The sequence below is a fragment of the Coregonus clupeaformis genome, unplaced genomic scaffold (genome assembly GCF_020615455.1).
Source record: "Coregonus clupeaformis isolate EN_2021a unplaced genomic scaffold, ASM2061545v1 scaf0124, whole genome shotgun sequence".
Classification (NCBI taxonomy): domain Eukaryota; kingdom Metazoa; phylum Chordata; class Actinopteri; order Salmoniformes; family Salmonidae; genus Coregonus; species Coregonus clupeaformis.
In genome coordinates this window covers 557,377-572,973 of record NW_025533579.1, presented here as the reverse complement: position 1 = coordinate 572,973, position 15,597 = coordinate 557,377, and the positions used below count along the sequence as shown (strand labels likewise).

At 43.4% G+C, this 15,597-nt stretch overlaps 3 protein-coding genes across 8 annotated transcripts in view; 1 reads left to right on the top strand and 2 right to left on the bottom strand.

The window, feature by feature from the left end:
* LOC121547799 (carbohydrate sulfotransferase 11-like) overlaps positions 1-2,696 on the bottom strand; it is a 61,992-nt gene extending 59,296 nt beyond the window's left edge. The window contains exon 1 of one of the 2 annotated variants that reach the window (XM_045213560.1): positions 2,470-2,696. In XM_045213560.1, coding sequence (XP_045069495.1) covers positions 2,470-2,572 — 103 coding nt within the window. In that variant the 5' untranslated portion in view covers positions 2,573-2,696. Of the gene's footprint in view, positions 1-2,454 lie in introns of both variants that reach the window. The other variant, XM_045213559.1, reaches the window with a different exon arrangement.
* A 3,210-nt stretch (positions 2,697-5,906) lies between these two features.
* On the bottom strand, positions 5,907-11,481 carry LOC121543956 (thioredoxin reductase 1, cytoplasmic-like). The gene is made up of 10 exons (XM_045213568.1): positions 11,454-11,481; positions 9,497-9,568; positions 9,283-9,387; positions 8,935-9,026; positions 8,315-8,391; positions 8,102-8,258; positions 7,874-7,981; positions 7,546-7,641; positions 6,489-6,623; positions 5,907-5,972 (listed from the first exon to the last, which is right to left on the bottom strand). Exons 1-10 carry the CDS (start codon positions 11,479-11,481, stop codon positions 5,907-5,909), a joined length of 936 nt encoding a protein of 311 aa, XP_045069503.1.
* Positions 11,482-12,031: 550 nt separating this feature from the next.
* On the top strand, positions 12,032-14,627 carry LOC121542497 (nuclear transcription factor Y subunit beta). Of its 5 annotated transcripts, none has more exons than XM_045213563.1 (7): positions 12,032-12,183; positions 12,760-12,869; positions 13,063-13,202; positions 13,327-13,524; positions 13,652-13,730; positions 13,920-13,999; positions 14,088-14,627. In XM_045213563.1, exons 2-7 carry the CDS (start codon positions 12,773-12,775, stop codon positions 14,118-14,120), a joined length of 627 nt encoding a protein of 208 aa, XP_045069498.1. In that variant the 5' UTR covers positions 12,032-12,183; positions 12,760-12,772; the 3' UTR covers positions 14,121-14,627. The 5 variants fall into 5 exon arrangements, with proteins under 5 accessions (XP_045069498.1, XP_045069499.1, XP_045069497.1 ...); XM_045213564.1 differs by having other exon boundaries at positions 12,033-12,158; positions 12,773-12,869; XM_045213562.1 differs by having other exon boundaries at positions 12,034-12,183; positions 12,773-12,869.
* The last annotated feature ends 970 nt before the right edge of the window (positions 14,628-15,597 follow it).

Sequence of the window (15,597 nt, the reverse complement as noted above, 5' to 3'; positions counted from 1 at the left end):
TAGCTGCTGCTGCTCCTTTGGTCCCAGTCCTAATGCCTTTAAAAGGCTGCCTGCAGTGGAAGGCAACCTCACACTGACACTGAATGATCTATCAGAGGCACACAGCTTCAACTGTGCTCAACTGACAATGTCTCAAGCTGGATCTGTCTCTTTGAAGAACACTTTCACTGGAGCGTTTCCAGTGTGTGTGCATGTTTGCAGCCGTGCGCGCATGTGAGCAAGTGTGTGTGTGCATATGTGTGTGTTGAGCCCACAGTGAGACCCCCAGATGAGGACTCTCTGTCTCTCTCCACTGTCTGGTTTAGAGAGGTCGTGACCCCAAAGGGCATGTAAATGAGGTGAGAGTTTGCACAGGGGGGCGAGACGGGATTCCCTGGCACTCTAACATTCCAGAACCAGAGGAACGCTCCTCGGACTTCTGTGTGCCATGAAATGTTATGGGAAGACCAGAGAGGTTCAGTCTGTCATGTTCTTAGGCTGTATTGTGTGAGTGTGTGTGTGGGGGGGGGTCAAGAGGTATAGAAATACACGCAATTACACACCGAAATGTCAGACATTGTCCGTTATTCACTTAAGGAATGGGCAGGAACCAGACAGAACAGTTTTAGCTACTGGAATACTTTGCAGTTCGGTTCACCTGCCTTTAATGGGGCAACCTCAGATCAGACTTAATTTGCCCGACCGCTTAGTTCACTTGCCTCTGGCAAAAGGGCAACCCTTAATGTCAATCCCTGGTCTCACCCATATGAGCGCTTCATAATCCCAAACACTAAAACCCCACTACCATTAAACACACCACACATCCGCTCCACCACACACACACACAAAACAATTACATGTAACACTTTCGGATGTCCCCTCTTCTAAAACGAGATAGGTCCATGCATGCCTCTACCCCTATGCCTGGGAGAGGAACCCTATAGCAGCCCCTCAGCCTTTTGTCTTTGAATGTCACAGCTGGAAAGCATTTCTCCACGTGTCCCAGTATCTGTGTGTGCACTAACTCACAGATACTGGGGGCAGTCTCCACGGTGTTGTTTGGTTAACGGAATTCGTTAGGGAACAGGGACGCCATGCATTCCGGTGCAGTAGTCTAGTGATGAGAGCCCCGTCGCGGGTGTAACCTACATTGATGACTCACAACAGGGGCCTCAGAAATTCCACCAAATGATGTGGAGGTACGGCGTGGCAATTTGAGTTTTACGCATTAGTACTTGGTTCTTCCTTAGTACAATGCATTTTCTGATATTCCCCTTCCTTTCAATAAAATCCATTACCACCTTGTTCCCTTTTCGGACACAACTTTTAATCAAAGGAGGGGAACGAATAAAGTATGACTGCAAAATCATCTTTAGCAATAATACGGTCACTTTGGCTGGGATAAGTCTACATGGCACAATACCCTATTATTATTATTTACATAACTATATTCCCTACTACTGCAAATAGAGACGTGGCCACATTGAAATAAAGCATAGCCAGTGTTTTCAACATAATTTAGGTCATTAAATCACACGTTTTTTTCCTCTCATACGTCATTTATGAGCTACAGATGTCCTCTGTAGCTCAGCTGGTAGAGCACGGCGCTTGTAACGCCAAGGTAGTGGGTTCGATCCCCGGGAACCACCCATTCACAAAAAATGTATGCACGCATGACTGTAAGTCGCTTTGGATAAAAGCGTCTGCTAAATGGCATATTATTATTTACATATAAGTCTTTCATCTCCCTTTCTAAAAAGTGTATTTTTGCCACCTCTCTGATCCTGGACCATGGCATGGCACAGGAGCTCAAATGAAACAGTTTCAGTCATGGGAGGAATTTAACAGCGCCACAGAGTTGCTCAGAAATAATTTCGCGTTACAGTAAACCTGTTGTAGGTCAATATTGAGGCATTTTCCTGTTTGTACAGTGCGATCCTTGCGCGTCTGAAAGCAGGGGTCATTGATTCATGGTACAGAGCCTCTACTGTACGGCCGCGGCCGAACGGTGCCGGTTGCAATATCACAGGGTCCACTTCAGCCAAACTGACTGGAGGGAGACAAAAAGCATCCATCCAGCCATCCATACCAGCGAGAACGCCCGCGACTACAGGCGATGCATACCACAATCTCAAAACACACGTCGTGCATGTTCCCCAAGAGATGACTGCCTCTGGCACAAATAGCCTATACAATCAACTGCATAAACGAACAATCTATGTGATAGTGTTTGACCTAAAACAGGCAACAAATTATTTCCCAACCTCCGCGACACGGGATGGAATTACGCGTCCGCACGATAGATGTTACAACCTAGTCATTATTTATAAAATGCATGATTCAACACATAGTCAACAAATACATCGATGTCAACATGGCACAACAGAGTGGGTACTGGGCAGCAGTGAGAGGACGTCACAGATCATTGACCACAACACAGTGCAAATTCGAGAGAGACAGAGAGATCCTACCTACCTGGTTGGAACATACTTTGGAAATAAAAGATGACCAGAATAAAAGATCCCAAACAAGTGGCGAGTACCATCCGGCATATTCTGCTCATCCTCATCAGTTCGAGCAGAGTCTGTTTCATGGCTGGCAGGGAATGACTGTTGCGGATATTTGGTGTGGAGGTCGGTCGGTATGAGCACCGGGGCTTAACGTGCCGTTGTGGTACTGATGGTGATACTCGCTGCAATTGTCCGCTGCTCAATGAGCTCAATGCTCTTGCTCTGGACTGTACTATTCGTCCTTCCCTGCTAAACTACAGGGGAAGCAAGACAACGATTCTGACCCCTCTTGCAACAGAAAATGAGCGCGCCCAAACGCGATGAGCAAGGGAGAAGAGTAAACCGTTATCTCACGTCGCACACTGAGAAATAAATTGTGGGCAATGGTTTTATACCACATTGCTATATATTTATTTTTGTATGTGTCTAAATATGTCTAAGTGTATCCCCCTTGTAATAAGATTCTTTATGGAAAGATACAAGTTCACCATCTGAGTGAGTGACTGTGTAAGATTAATTAATTCACATTCCTCTCACACCAAGAACAGGTGATCACTAACAGAGAACTAGGGCGGCAGGTAGCTTAGTGGTTAAGAGCGTTGTGCCAGTAACCGAAAGGTCGCTGGTTCTAATCCCCGAGCTGACTAGGTGAAAAATCAGTCGATGTGCCCTTGAGCAAGGCACTTAACCCTAATTGCTCATGTAAGTCACTCTGGATAAGAGCGTCTGCTAAATTACTAAAATGTAAACTAGATCGATGCTCCTGACATGACACAGACATGGGGAAACTGTTCATTATAACAGAGATGACATAACGTAGGCTACTGTACAAACAGGCGTTCTTGTATGAGAATGGTTTACGGATCAGTTTGTGCGTGAAAGTGCGTAGCTAATTTAATTGCGCGCATCTATAGATTAGATAGATGGTTCTTGTTCAAGTCCAGTGATGGGAGTTTTAGTTCAAGGCCAAGAATACCATATTTAGTTCTTTTAATTGCACACAAATCAATTGAGTTAATTGAATTTCAATCAAATAATTTTGTCAAATCAGGCTAGTGAGTTATGAATTGAATATATTTGTATTACCTGAATATGACATGGCTAAAATTGACAAACATTTTACCCGTTGGATGTTGCCTTGCCAGTCTTGCAGTGGCCATAGGAGGATACGGTATGCCAATGTGGTAATTCCTCAATACTACGGGTATGGGTATTATAGCACCACCTAGTGTCAGTGGTTGACAGATTTATTTTTAAAGGGGCCATAGAATAGAGTTTTGGTTTTTGCCCTAGCACTACACAGTTGATTCAAATTATCAACTCATCATCAAGCTTTGCTTATTTGAATCAGCTGTGCATTGCTAGGGCAAAAAACAAAACGTGCACCTATTGGGGGGGCTTACCCTGGCGTGACATTTTGATAACCGTGTAAATCTCTCTAGGACAAGGTGTCGTTTATCAATATATTCGCCTGTATTTAGCCCCCCCCAAAATTAAATGCTAATTAGCTATCATAAAGAACTACAAATGCCATGATGATCTGGACGAGACTGCCGAGTCGAGGCAAAGGTACGAATCTCTGGATTAACTATTTAATGTTAGCTAAATGTAGTAATGAATAAATTGGCTACATTTCTTTAATTGGACAATTATGTGAACTGTTAGCAAAGGTGTCAGCTAGAGATGATGTGCAGGAGCTTGCAGGGATTTGTAGTTTGATGTCTACTTTGACGCTAATTAGCATTTTCGAATCTGAGAGCAAATAGATCTGAATATATTGATAAAAGTCACCTTGTCCGAGAGAGATTTACACGGTTATCAAAACGTCACGCCAGGGTAAGCCTACACTTATTTTAAGTGTTTCTAAAATTCCCAATGGGAAAAATGAATGGTGGAAAAATGATTCGAACCATTTCCCTGTTTGACCGCTAGGTTTTATGGGTATTAGGACACCTCCACTGTGGGGCTCTATTGAGCAAGTCCACAGTCCACAGTGATCTATTCTAAAAACCAATGGAAATACCTTCTGAAAAGATCCCAAAGCAAAGTGACAAAAGTTTGAATCAATGTATCGTTGTATGATTATGACTGGGACAATTGGAGACATAGCTGAATGGTACTCCTAATAACTTGTTCTGGGTGATATCAAATACATCTCCAGACACACTGTTCCGCTTTCCTTCTATTGATCTAATTATATTCTAATAGCGTTTGTAGACTGGTGTACTTTCCCTTATTGGTAATCAATCTCAGTCTCCGAATGCTCAATGTGTCTGCATAAGGAATAAATAGCAAGGTTGTCTAGAGGACAAGCTGAACTGTAAGCAGTAATAAAAATGTCTTCCTCAAGCAGAACTAAATCGTTAATGAAGCATGCCTCTACAGTGTTCGATGGGGACATACCGGTGATTATGTGCTGACAGGTGAAAAAGTGTCTGCATAAAAGAGAGGTCTGTATGAGAGAGAGAGAGAGAGAGAGAGAGAGAGAGAGAGAGAGAGAGAGAGAGAGAGAGAGATGCAGCACAAACACAGACATGCACGCAAGCGCACACATGTGCTTACTCTGAACTCTAGGTAAAGTTTGTGTCTGAAGTGAGTGATGTTAATAGCCTTATTAAGGGGGTTCTCTATCATTCTAGGTGTTGTAGCCTTTTGCCCCTGTCTCTCCCCGCATTAGTATGAGAGACTTTACTAATGATCCCTGTGAATATTCATCAGTGTTTAAGTCAGTCACTATGTCCTGCAGCACTGAGACAGAGAGAATGAGAGAGAGAGAGAGAGAGAGAGAGAGAGAGAGAGAGAGAGAGAGAGAGAAAGACAGAGATTGTGGTCTTAGGTTAATGTATCCCTATGTGAACAACTAACTCATTAAAATAGCATTTTATTAATGAATATTTCTTAACTCTGATAATACTTTAATCTCGCCCTGTTCATTACATTACATTATGGCACTTAAATCCCTTCAGCCCGTAGCTACAGAACCCTGCATAAAAGCATGAACTGTGTTTTTATGGAAATGCTCAAACCGGGCTTTATCGCTACTCAGCAGCCATTAAACTGAGTCAGTACAGTCACAGACCGAGTATTCATATGGACTGCAGAGTTCACAGCTGAAAGGTGTCAGAGGTGCCTCTGCAGGTTAATATCAAAGTTTGGTTAACTAATATGGCAAAAGAAAGAGTTTAAAAGAGAAAAAAACAACAACATGTAAACAGGAAGTGACCCCAGTGTCTAGGGCCAGCAGCAGCAGTGTCAGTCCCCGCCCACCTGTCAATCAGGCTCCGGACTCAGACATCATTGGACGGTTGATAGCCGTCCTGCCGCCCATCACTCAACACTGAGGATGTTCTGACAGGCTTCTCCCTGCTATCTGTACCATTGTCATGGGCAACAGTGATTGACAGCAGGGGGCTAACCTCAGCAGTTCCCTCTCACCATCATGGCTTCAGTGGCACGCTGGGTTACTGTCAGGTTGGTTAACACCTGAGGGAGAGATACACAATTTATAACCATTTAACAACAGATTCAAAACCCTTTCAAGAGAGAGATAACGTGCGTGTGTGAAGTTCAAACTCTCCAAACAAAAACCCACCCCACCCAGCACTATTGTTATAAAACCTCTGTGTGCCATATCACACTTCTCAAATCCCATCTTCCCTGCTCAGTTGGAAACTAAAGTTGTTCTACAAACTCCATTAAACCGTCTATTGAAGTCTCGATAAAGTTTTAAAAGTGTCAGGAGTGTGAAAAGCAGCCCAGCAGGACAATTGGCTGAGGGTGCCATCCTGTATTAGCTTATAGGAAATGGACTGTGTGATGTGGTTTGTAATGTAAGTATATGAATAATTCACACAGGGAGCATTATCAGCAAGAAAACCATCAGAGACAGTTGATCTGGGACTGCTGGACTTTTGATAATGTACGGCGGCCATTTTGTGCCGGATTGTTCACCATACATTAGCTATTGCAATGGTGAGGTAAGCAAACTGGCGTACTGACCTGGGCACAAACAGGGTGGAGTCCCACGGTGGTGTCCAGCTGCTGTTTGATCAGACCACACCTCAGAGCCACAGCAAAGCCCTGGATCACCTCCCCTGCACTGGACCCCATCACATGGAGACCTACCACACGCTCCTGTGGAGGAGACAGAACACACACACACACACACTACAATATACAGAAAACACACACATAAATACACCTATACACAGTGGCAAAAGCTGAATGAACATGGAGAAGTGTTTCTCTAGAGCAGGGATGGGCAACTCCAGTCCTCGGGGGCCTGACTGGTGTCACACTTTTACCCCAGCTAACACACCTGACTCCAATAATTGGTTTAATCAGCTGTGTTTTCTAGGGATGGGGGAAAAGTTTGACACCACTCTGGCCCCAGAGGACTGGAGTTGCCCATCCTTGCTCTAGAGGAAAAAGAATACCCTCCAAGAGTAAAGATATTTAAAGTAAAGCACTAAAATCCCAAACACATACATTACATGACCAAAGGTATGTGGACACCTGCTCGTCGAACATCTCATTCCAAAATCATGGGCATTAATATGGAGTTGGTCCCCCCTTTGCTGCTATAACAGCCTCCACTCTTCTGGGAAGGCTTTCCACTAGATGTTGGAACATTGCTGCGGGGACTTGCTTCCATTCAGCCACAAGAGCATTAGTGAGGTCGGGCACTGATGTTGAGTGATTAGGCCTGGATCGCAGTCGGCGTTCCAATTAATCCCAAAGGTGTTTGATGGGGTTGAGGTCAGGGCTCTGTGCAGGCCAGTCAAGTTCTTCCACACCGATCTCGACAAACCATTTCTGTATGGACCTAGCTTTGTGCACCGGGGCATAGTCATGCTGAAACAGGAAACTGTTGCCATAAAGTTGGAAGCACAGAATCGTCTAGAATGTCATTGTACGATGTAGCGTTAAGATTTCCTGTGTGCTCGATTTTATACACCTGTCAGCAATGGGTGTGGCTGAAATAGCCGAATCCACTAATTTGAAGGGGTGTCCACATACTTTGGTATATATAGTGTATCATAAGGTGAGTACTGACCTGGTCAGGTATGTGGCAGATGACTTTAGCATAGCAGGAGTTCTTGTCCCTTCTAGGTACCGTCCACTCCAATGGCCAGTAGTAGCGATGGTACACCTACAGAGAGGAGATCAAGTTTTATTAGTTTTATTATGTACGGGTTGGTTACGCATGCTATACATCGTCCAATTAAATGCTTTCTTGCAGGTTCTTTCTCGACAATGCAAACAACAGTAAGAAATAATAAAGGACAGACATAAAATACATAACTACTGTGTGTGTGTATGTGTGTGTGTGTGTGTGTGTGTGTGTGTGTGTGTGTGTGGCGCGTGCATGCATGCATGTGTACCTCCACATTGTCCTCTTCAAACTTGAGAATAGCGTTCTCCTCAGACAGCCCACAGGTAGCGTACTCCATGGGAGCGAACAGCACCGTGGGGACGTTACTGTAGTCACACTGGGAATGAGAACACACAGACACACACACACACACACACACTAACCGTCACACTAGTCCCTTAACCTATACATAACCTTAATCTAAATGTAATCCTAGTCCCAGTCACTGTCTCAGTACCGTTGTCCTGTGTCCTCCATAGAGCCTGCGGGCCAGGAGTCGTCCAGCCTGCATGGAGAGGGCTGTGGTCAATGGACGACCCTCCTGTACCGTCCCCATAGTATACACATATCCCACACTGCTCTGCTCCTTCTCATTCACAGAGATCATGCCAGTCCTGTTGGATGGAGTCATAAAGAAGTGTAAAAAGCAGGATGGTCACGTTGTAGTCACTCCTGATTGTATTTCACCCCAACGTGGTCAAGACCAATGTTACCGGCACAGGCATCTCTTCCTACAGCCAGCAGTACCTGCAAACACACATATAAAGTTATTACAACTGGCTTGTTATACTGCAAAACTAATAGTGTGTTAAGTTAGTGACGGTGTAAAAATCTGCCTCCGTAGCCCGTGTGGCTCAGCTGGTAGAGCATGGCGCTTGCAACGCCAGGTTTGTGGGTTCGATTCCCACGAGGGACCAGAACGAAAAATGTATGCACTCACTACCGTAAATCGCTCTGGATGAGAGCGTCTGTTAAATTACGGTACTCAAATGTTTCAAATGTAAATGTAATGTCACCATGTAAAACCCCAGCGTATGAAACTCACTGACCATATTAATATCGTTACCATCGAAATCTCGTGAGGAAACACAGAGAATCCTTGCTTGAAGTCCCCTATCCAAACTGCATCCTCATGCTTAGCTGTACACTACACCCACCACCACCACCCTGTTCAACTGTCCAGACCTCCCTCTACTCCCATTATTCTCACCTGTCCAGAAGCCCCTCCCCCATGCTGACCTGTACAGTGTGTGGCTAAAGTATCTCTCCATGGGCGTTCAGGTAGGTGACGTCACTGTCCCTCAGCTCCCTCCTCAGCTCAAAGCTCACAGACTTCACATGTTGTTGTACTGCCTCCACCATCTCACCCCAGCCATGGAACACTACAGACCATAATAACACATAGCAACATACCATTATAACACATAGCAACAGACCATATGGACACATAGCAACGCAAACATCTAATCAACCACTAGCATTTAAACTCTGGATAGGACGCATATCACTAAAGATAACAACATTTGACGGAATGATAACTAACACACATTCAATATTGACTCAATGGAACAAAATACATATCATGTACTGTAATAGAATAGGAAGTAACTGATTCCTCAGACCCTCTCCAACTCTCACCCTGTTCCTCAAACTTCCAGCCGTACTTCCGGGCATCCTGGATGGCTTTTCCCAGCAGGGAGGCTTGGTGCAAGAGCTTCCTGAGAATATTGGAACCACCTAGACCTGAAGGACAGGGAAAGTCAATAACCACTCAGAAAATTATTGAGCACAAAATGATATTATGTAATGAAGTAATAGACAATATGATGAAAACACTGTCTGCATCACACACCCCATTTAGTGCCTTTAGGAGTGGGAGCCACCAAGTCAAGGACCAGCACCTCCTCCCAAAGCCAGCAGCTTCCTGAGAGAGAAGGGGGAAAAGAAAGGGGGAATACGGACAGAGAAGTGAGTGAGGGTAAAGAGAGGTATTAGTCGGATAAAGTAAAATCCCACATCCTCCCACTGTCAAGTTCCTTCCTCTCATTTTCACTGATCTCTGGATTTCAGAATATAACAGCTCATCTCATTAGCATAAAATCAATATATATGATAATTATCACAGTATGCTTGGACACACTGTGAACATTGGCCAGATCAGATGACTGCTGATTAAACAGGTTAGTGTGTGTAGGCTGGCTCACAGCCAATTGGGGTTAACACAGGTTTATGCAGGTTGACTACGGGTAGAGAGAGGGAATATCTGACCTCTGAAGAGGGTGCAAATCCCAGAAAGAAGCAAAAAAAGAGATTCAAACAGACATATAGTGATCAAGATAGAAAGATAATTAAGAAAGACTGCAAAGGAGAATGGATTAAACTTGAAAAAATGTTATTAATGACTGGAAAGATATAACCCTGTCCTGTCAGTGGGACAAGCTTAGTCACCCTACAGTGATGCTCCAATATGGGATTTGTAATAATTGTTGATGAGATGCCATACGTCTTTGATCTAGACACACAGAGCAGTCAGGGGATGTCTGTTACAGTCAAGCCCTCCACCTCATATGCCTGAGGGAGGGAGGGAGGGAGGGAGGGAGAGGGAGAGGGAGAGGGAGAGGGAGAGGGAGAGGGAGAGGGAGAGGGAGAGGGGGAGAGAGAGAGAGAGAGCGCATTAGGGTCCGTACTAGTCATACAGTATGCATTAGCTCTTGGATATTTCCAATAGAGAAGGAAATTAGGCTAAATCACAACCTTGAGCACAAAAGGACTTCTTTGAAGTGTGCTTCTTTGTCTCTCTGGGTGAATATTAGCACACCACATGTATAATTCCTCCAATAACCCCTGAGAAAATGTGTCACCTCAAATCACTCTGAATTTGAAATACATTATGCGGTCTTAAAAAATGAATCTTTAAAAGGATTTAACATTTCAGTCTAAGGGTATTTATATCAAAGGTGGTGCAAGCAGTGTGGAAAGTGTGGAGATTTTTGCAACCTTTCAGATAAATATTGTTATAGGACCTCTTCTATTGCAACAGAAAAACACCCTTTTATTTACACACCCATTTCAACACCCATGTCTGATCCATATTTGAGTGGGATGAAATTAGAACGACATGTGGTCTCAGAGTGAAACATAGTGAAGGGGTGTAAAAATACAAGTTATGGCATTTTTCAAGAAATATTTGCATCAGCAGTAGAAGCACAGACCATTGTACCGTTTATGATATTATGTCAATCAATTCGACTGGGACTCGTGAAGTTTACAGTTCCTCACTGCCTCATTTCAATATATGTTGGTGCAATGTAGCCACCGGTTGGATAAAATCAGAACTGCACTTTTTCTTTATTTTATTTATTTATTTTTGTCATTTAGCAGACGCTCTTATCCAGAGCGACTTACAGGAGCAATTAGGGTTAAGTGCCTTGCTCAAGGGCACATCGACAGTCTTTATGAGTCAGAGTGAACGTTATACCACAGAATTTCAAAAAAATATTTGATTATATTATTGCTTATCAATAAATAAATCATATTGGATGGGTCCATATAATTTAATTAATAATCTGATTTCGTAGAGAAACAGGATCCAAAGAGAAGCATACAATATGTATTTACCAACACACTGCGTAAATAAATTATATAAAATATGAGTCCCACCAACGGAACGTGTTGTTGGAAAGTTCTATGCAGTATCTTCTATCTTTCAAGATGATTCTGGAAGAAGTAAGTTATAGCAGTGAACTTTTACAAATAGTTTCTCTGAAAAATCTGTCTCGACCGTCAGCGAGTGTGCAGATGTTGGTTACCTGTCAGGGGGACAGTACTCAAACGCATGCGCAAAAGGTGCTGCGCTGATGTTCACTCGTTTTGATAACAGGCAAACGCACGGATATGAATATCACTGTAATAATGTCAATTCACAATAATATATTCAATCAATCAGTAAGTGTGTTAAATGCAATACAATTTTGCACTAGGTCTGCTATGTAATGAAAACACCCTGTTCTTCTGTAATCATAATAATAATAATAATAATAATAATATAATAATAATATATAATAATAATAATATGCCATTTAGCAGACGCTTTTATCCAAAGCGACTTACAGTCATGCGTGCATACATTTTTTTTTGTGTATGGGTGGTCCCGGGGATCGAACCCACTACCTTGGCGTTACAAGCGCCGTGCTCTACCAGCTGAGCTACAGAGGACCATAGAATAGATATTGCATGGTGGCATCACCATTACATTGTATCAGTCAAAGCTTTTATTTGAAACAATAAAATGTTAACACATGCACATAGATAAAGGGAGGGTAGCTTTTGAGTAGAACAGCTTTTTAGAGTTGTGTAGCTACTAGGTATCATTCATTGGGAGGGTGACACTGACAAAACGGCCGTCTGGCGGTCAGGGGAGGTAGTGCACTGTATTTTGGGAGGACGCGTAGCTCGGCGCTGGGACTGGTTCTTTCGCAGCCATTTTCTGTCCAACCAACGGCCGTTTTGAGAAGGTAACCAACCAGTGCTTCATCGCAGGTTTGTGCCTGGCTCCGGCCAATGATTGCTAACCAATTCCTCGTTAGCTCGAATGGAAATGTCCGTCTCTGACTGATTTGTATTTTTTGCGTGAATGATTGTTTGCGAGCAGGAAGTATCTAGTAAAAATGATGAATTAGCTTCATTTCATGCCATGTATCCCTGCCTCAGTTTTCGATACAAAGAACAGGCCGGAATTCGAACTCCCGATATGGAATTTCATTGTGAACAGAGAGGTCTTGCAATAAGACAACCCATGTGGCTACAGGATAACGTTAAATTGTACCCAGAATGGTTTCGTTGCAACAATAGTCGTTGATTAGTCAATCAAAATGTGTGAGGGTCAAATGGCTAGCTAACTAAAGCTATTGCTTCCTTTGTCCAAATTATATTTTGCAATAAATATTTGCTAGCTAGCTTCCCATTTAGCAAACAACCACTCACTTGGCCAGCGAAATTAACTAATTTGGTAGAACACTTAGCCAGCTAGCTAAACTATACATTATTGTTTAGCTAGCTGCCCAGTCAATAGTACGTGCCTTTCAACAATTCAGCTATTTGAGTCAAACCATGTAGTCCTTTGTTCCAGATGGAAGAAGACCGTTCCACCACCGACGCCTCCCAGCTAACGTTAGGGCTCTCTGGAGAATACATGTCAGGAGGATATGTACTCCAGTCTCAAGATGGTAAGGGGCATCAGCTGATAAATTCAACCCTAATTGGGGAACCAGGTGTGGGTGTATCATGAATAGAAATCCCCCAATCAAAATGTACTGTAGCTAGGTTCATCACATTCTCTCAATCTCAATGCAACAGTGTCAGTAGCGAATGCATCAATCAATGATCCATGTTTTCCACGTAATAATGTGTGTGATGAAGATGATGGAGAGGAGAGTCTGAACGACCATGAGGACGGGGGCATGAAGGAGAACTTCCGGGAGCAGGATATCTACCTCCCCATCGCTAACGTGGCACGCATCATGAAGAACGGCATCCCACAGACCGGGAAGGTAACCATGGTGTGTGTGTGTGTAGGCTGTGTGAGAGCAAGACGTTTGTCGTATTCATTATTGCACACCGTAGTAAAACGTTTAGTAACATCCTCATCCTATTCCTCTTTGTCCTAAATTGTGTGTCACACAGATAGCGAAAGACGCCAAAGAGTGTGTGCAGGAGTGTGTCAGCGAGTTCATCAGCTTCATCACGTCGGAGGCCAGCGAGCGCTGCCACCAGGAGAAAAGGAAGACCATCAATGGAGAGGACATCCTGTTTGCCATGTCAACCCTGGGCTTCGACATGTACGTGGAGCCCCTCAAACTCTACCTGCAGAAGTTCAGAGAGGTATGACTAAACACACTTCTTCAGTTCTGACAATTAGTCTCACACACAGTCACAAGTGTCCATGAACAAACGCACAATTGCACATCACATGCTATTTCATCTCTCACAATACGTTGTTGTTTCCTAGGCGATGAAGGGGGAGAAGGGAATCCCAGGTGTGTCGGTGGGAGAAGGCCTGGGGGAGGAGCTTACAGACGACAGCTTCAGTAAGTGGTTCAGAACAGTTCTCAATTTTGTCATCTCATACTAAAGTAGAGGCATTAGTCATGCATGCATACATATGTAAAATGTATGCACGCATGACTAAGTCGCTTTGGATAAAAGCGTCTGCTAAATGGCATATTATATTATTGTGCTGTGGACGGTTTTGTAACGTCCTCTTCCCTCCATTCCAGCTAATCAACTGCCAGCCGGAATAATAACAGCCGACGGCCAACAGCAGAACGTCATGGTGTACACCACCTCATATCAACAGGTAAGTGACATCAGAAATTTGAACCAGAACTAAACCATTACGATATATCCATGACCGTTCTCTCCATTACCTCTGTTTGCTCCTGTAGATTCCTGGCGTGCAGCAGATCCAGTTCTCATGACGAGGCCTTGCTCCTGCTCTGACCGCGGCGGCCATCGACCGCACAGACACAGGCCTGGCGACCGTAGGCTAACCATAGGCTGAGCGTATGACCCCACCGTCAAAAGCAATCATCAGATGGACAGGAGGCCTTGGAGTTGGGCTGTTATGGGTGGGAGGGGATGTTGTGGTTGACACAACCCTGTCATGCAAATGTACAAGTCTGTTCTCTAAATGTAGTACGTAGTCATGAGATGCCACAAGGTTTAGAGTGCATCTTTCAACCAGTTTGGGATACTTTATTTTTTATGCTTTTCGGACCAGATAGTTTGTTTTTGTACATTAATTGTTTTATGCAGGTTTGGGAGGGGAATCGGGTGGAATGGGACGTTTGTTTTTTAGCTAACTTTTTTTTTTTTTAATGAGGAGAGGTGCCCTTAATGTCAGCTCTTTTCTAATTGGACAAACTAGTACCATGTGCTTTAATGTGACATAAATCCTTTGAATAAAAATCCAAGTGACCCAATAACTTCTGGTTGTCATCGACATCTTTACACACATCTGAATAATTACACCAATCTTTTCATAGCTACTGTAATAACCAGGGGTGAAGTAGATTTAATTTCTTCCTGGTACGGGACGTCAATTAATACTGTTTTAATCAGTGACAAAAAATGATCAGTTACAGTTCAGCCATGTAAAGGGTTAACTGTTCCAGGAAGAGAATCACACAGCAGTATCTGGTGGGGAGGAGCAGTATTAACATCACTTTGTGATGTACACAAAGTGAAACTTAAGTAGAGAGACAGTATATTGTGTATGGGACCAAACTCCCCAGCACTTCAGATATCCCTTAAACAGCAACACCTTCAGACTATATGCAGAGTCTCCAACCCTTTGACACCAAGGACAGTGTTATCCACAAACATACTGTACAGGTGAGTAGAGAGATTAAGAAATATTAAATTGAAGATAAGCTTTACATTATTTACCGTTCACATTCCTTTTTATTTACACTGAACAAAAATATAAACGCAACATGTAAAGTGTTAGTCCCATGTTTCATGTGCTGAAATAAAAGATAAGACATTTTCCATATGCACAAAAAGCTTTTTCTCTCAAATTCGGTGCACAAATTTGTTAACATCCCTGTTAGTGAGCATTTCTCCTTTGCCAAGATAATCCATCCACCTGACAGGTGTAGCATATCAAGAAGCTGATTAAACAGCATGATCATTACACCTTGTGCTGGGGACAATAAAAAGCCACTCTAAAATGTGCAGTTTTGTCATTACACAATGCCACAGCTGTCTCAAGTTGAGGGAGCATGCAATTGGCATGCTGACTGCAGGAATGTCCGCCAGAGCTGTTGCCAGATAATGTAATGTTAATTTCTCTACCATAAGCCGCCTCCGTCATTTTAAAGAATTTGGCAGCATGTCCAACCAGCCTCACAATCGCAGACCATGTGTATGGTGTCGTATGGGTGAGTGGTTTGC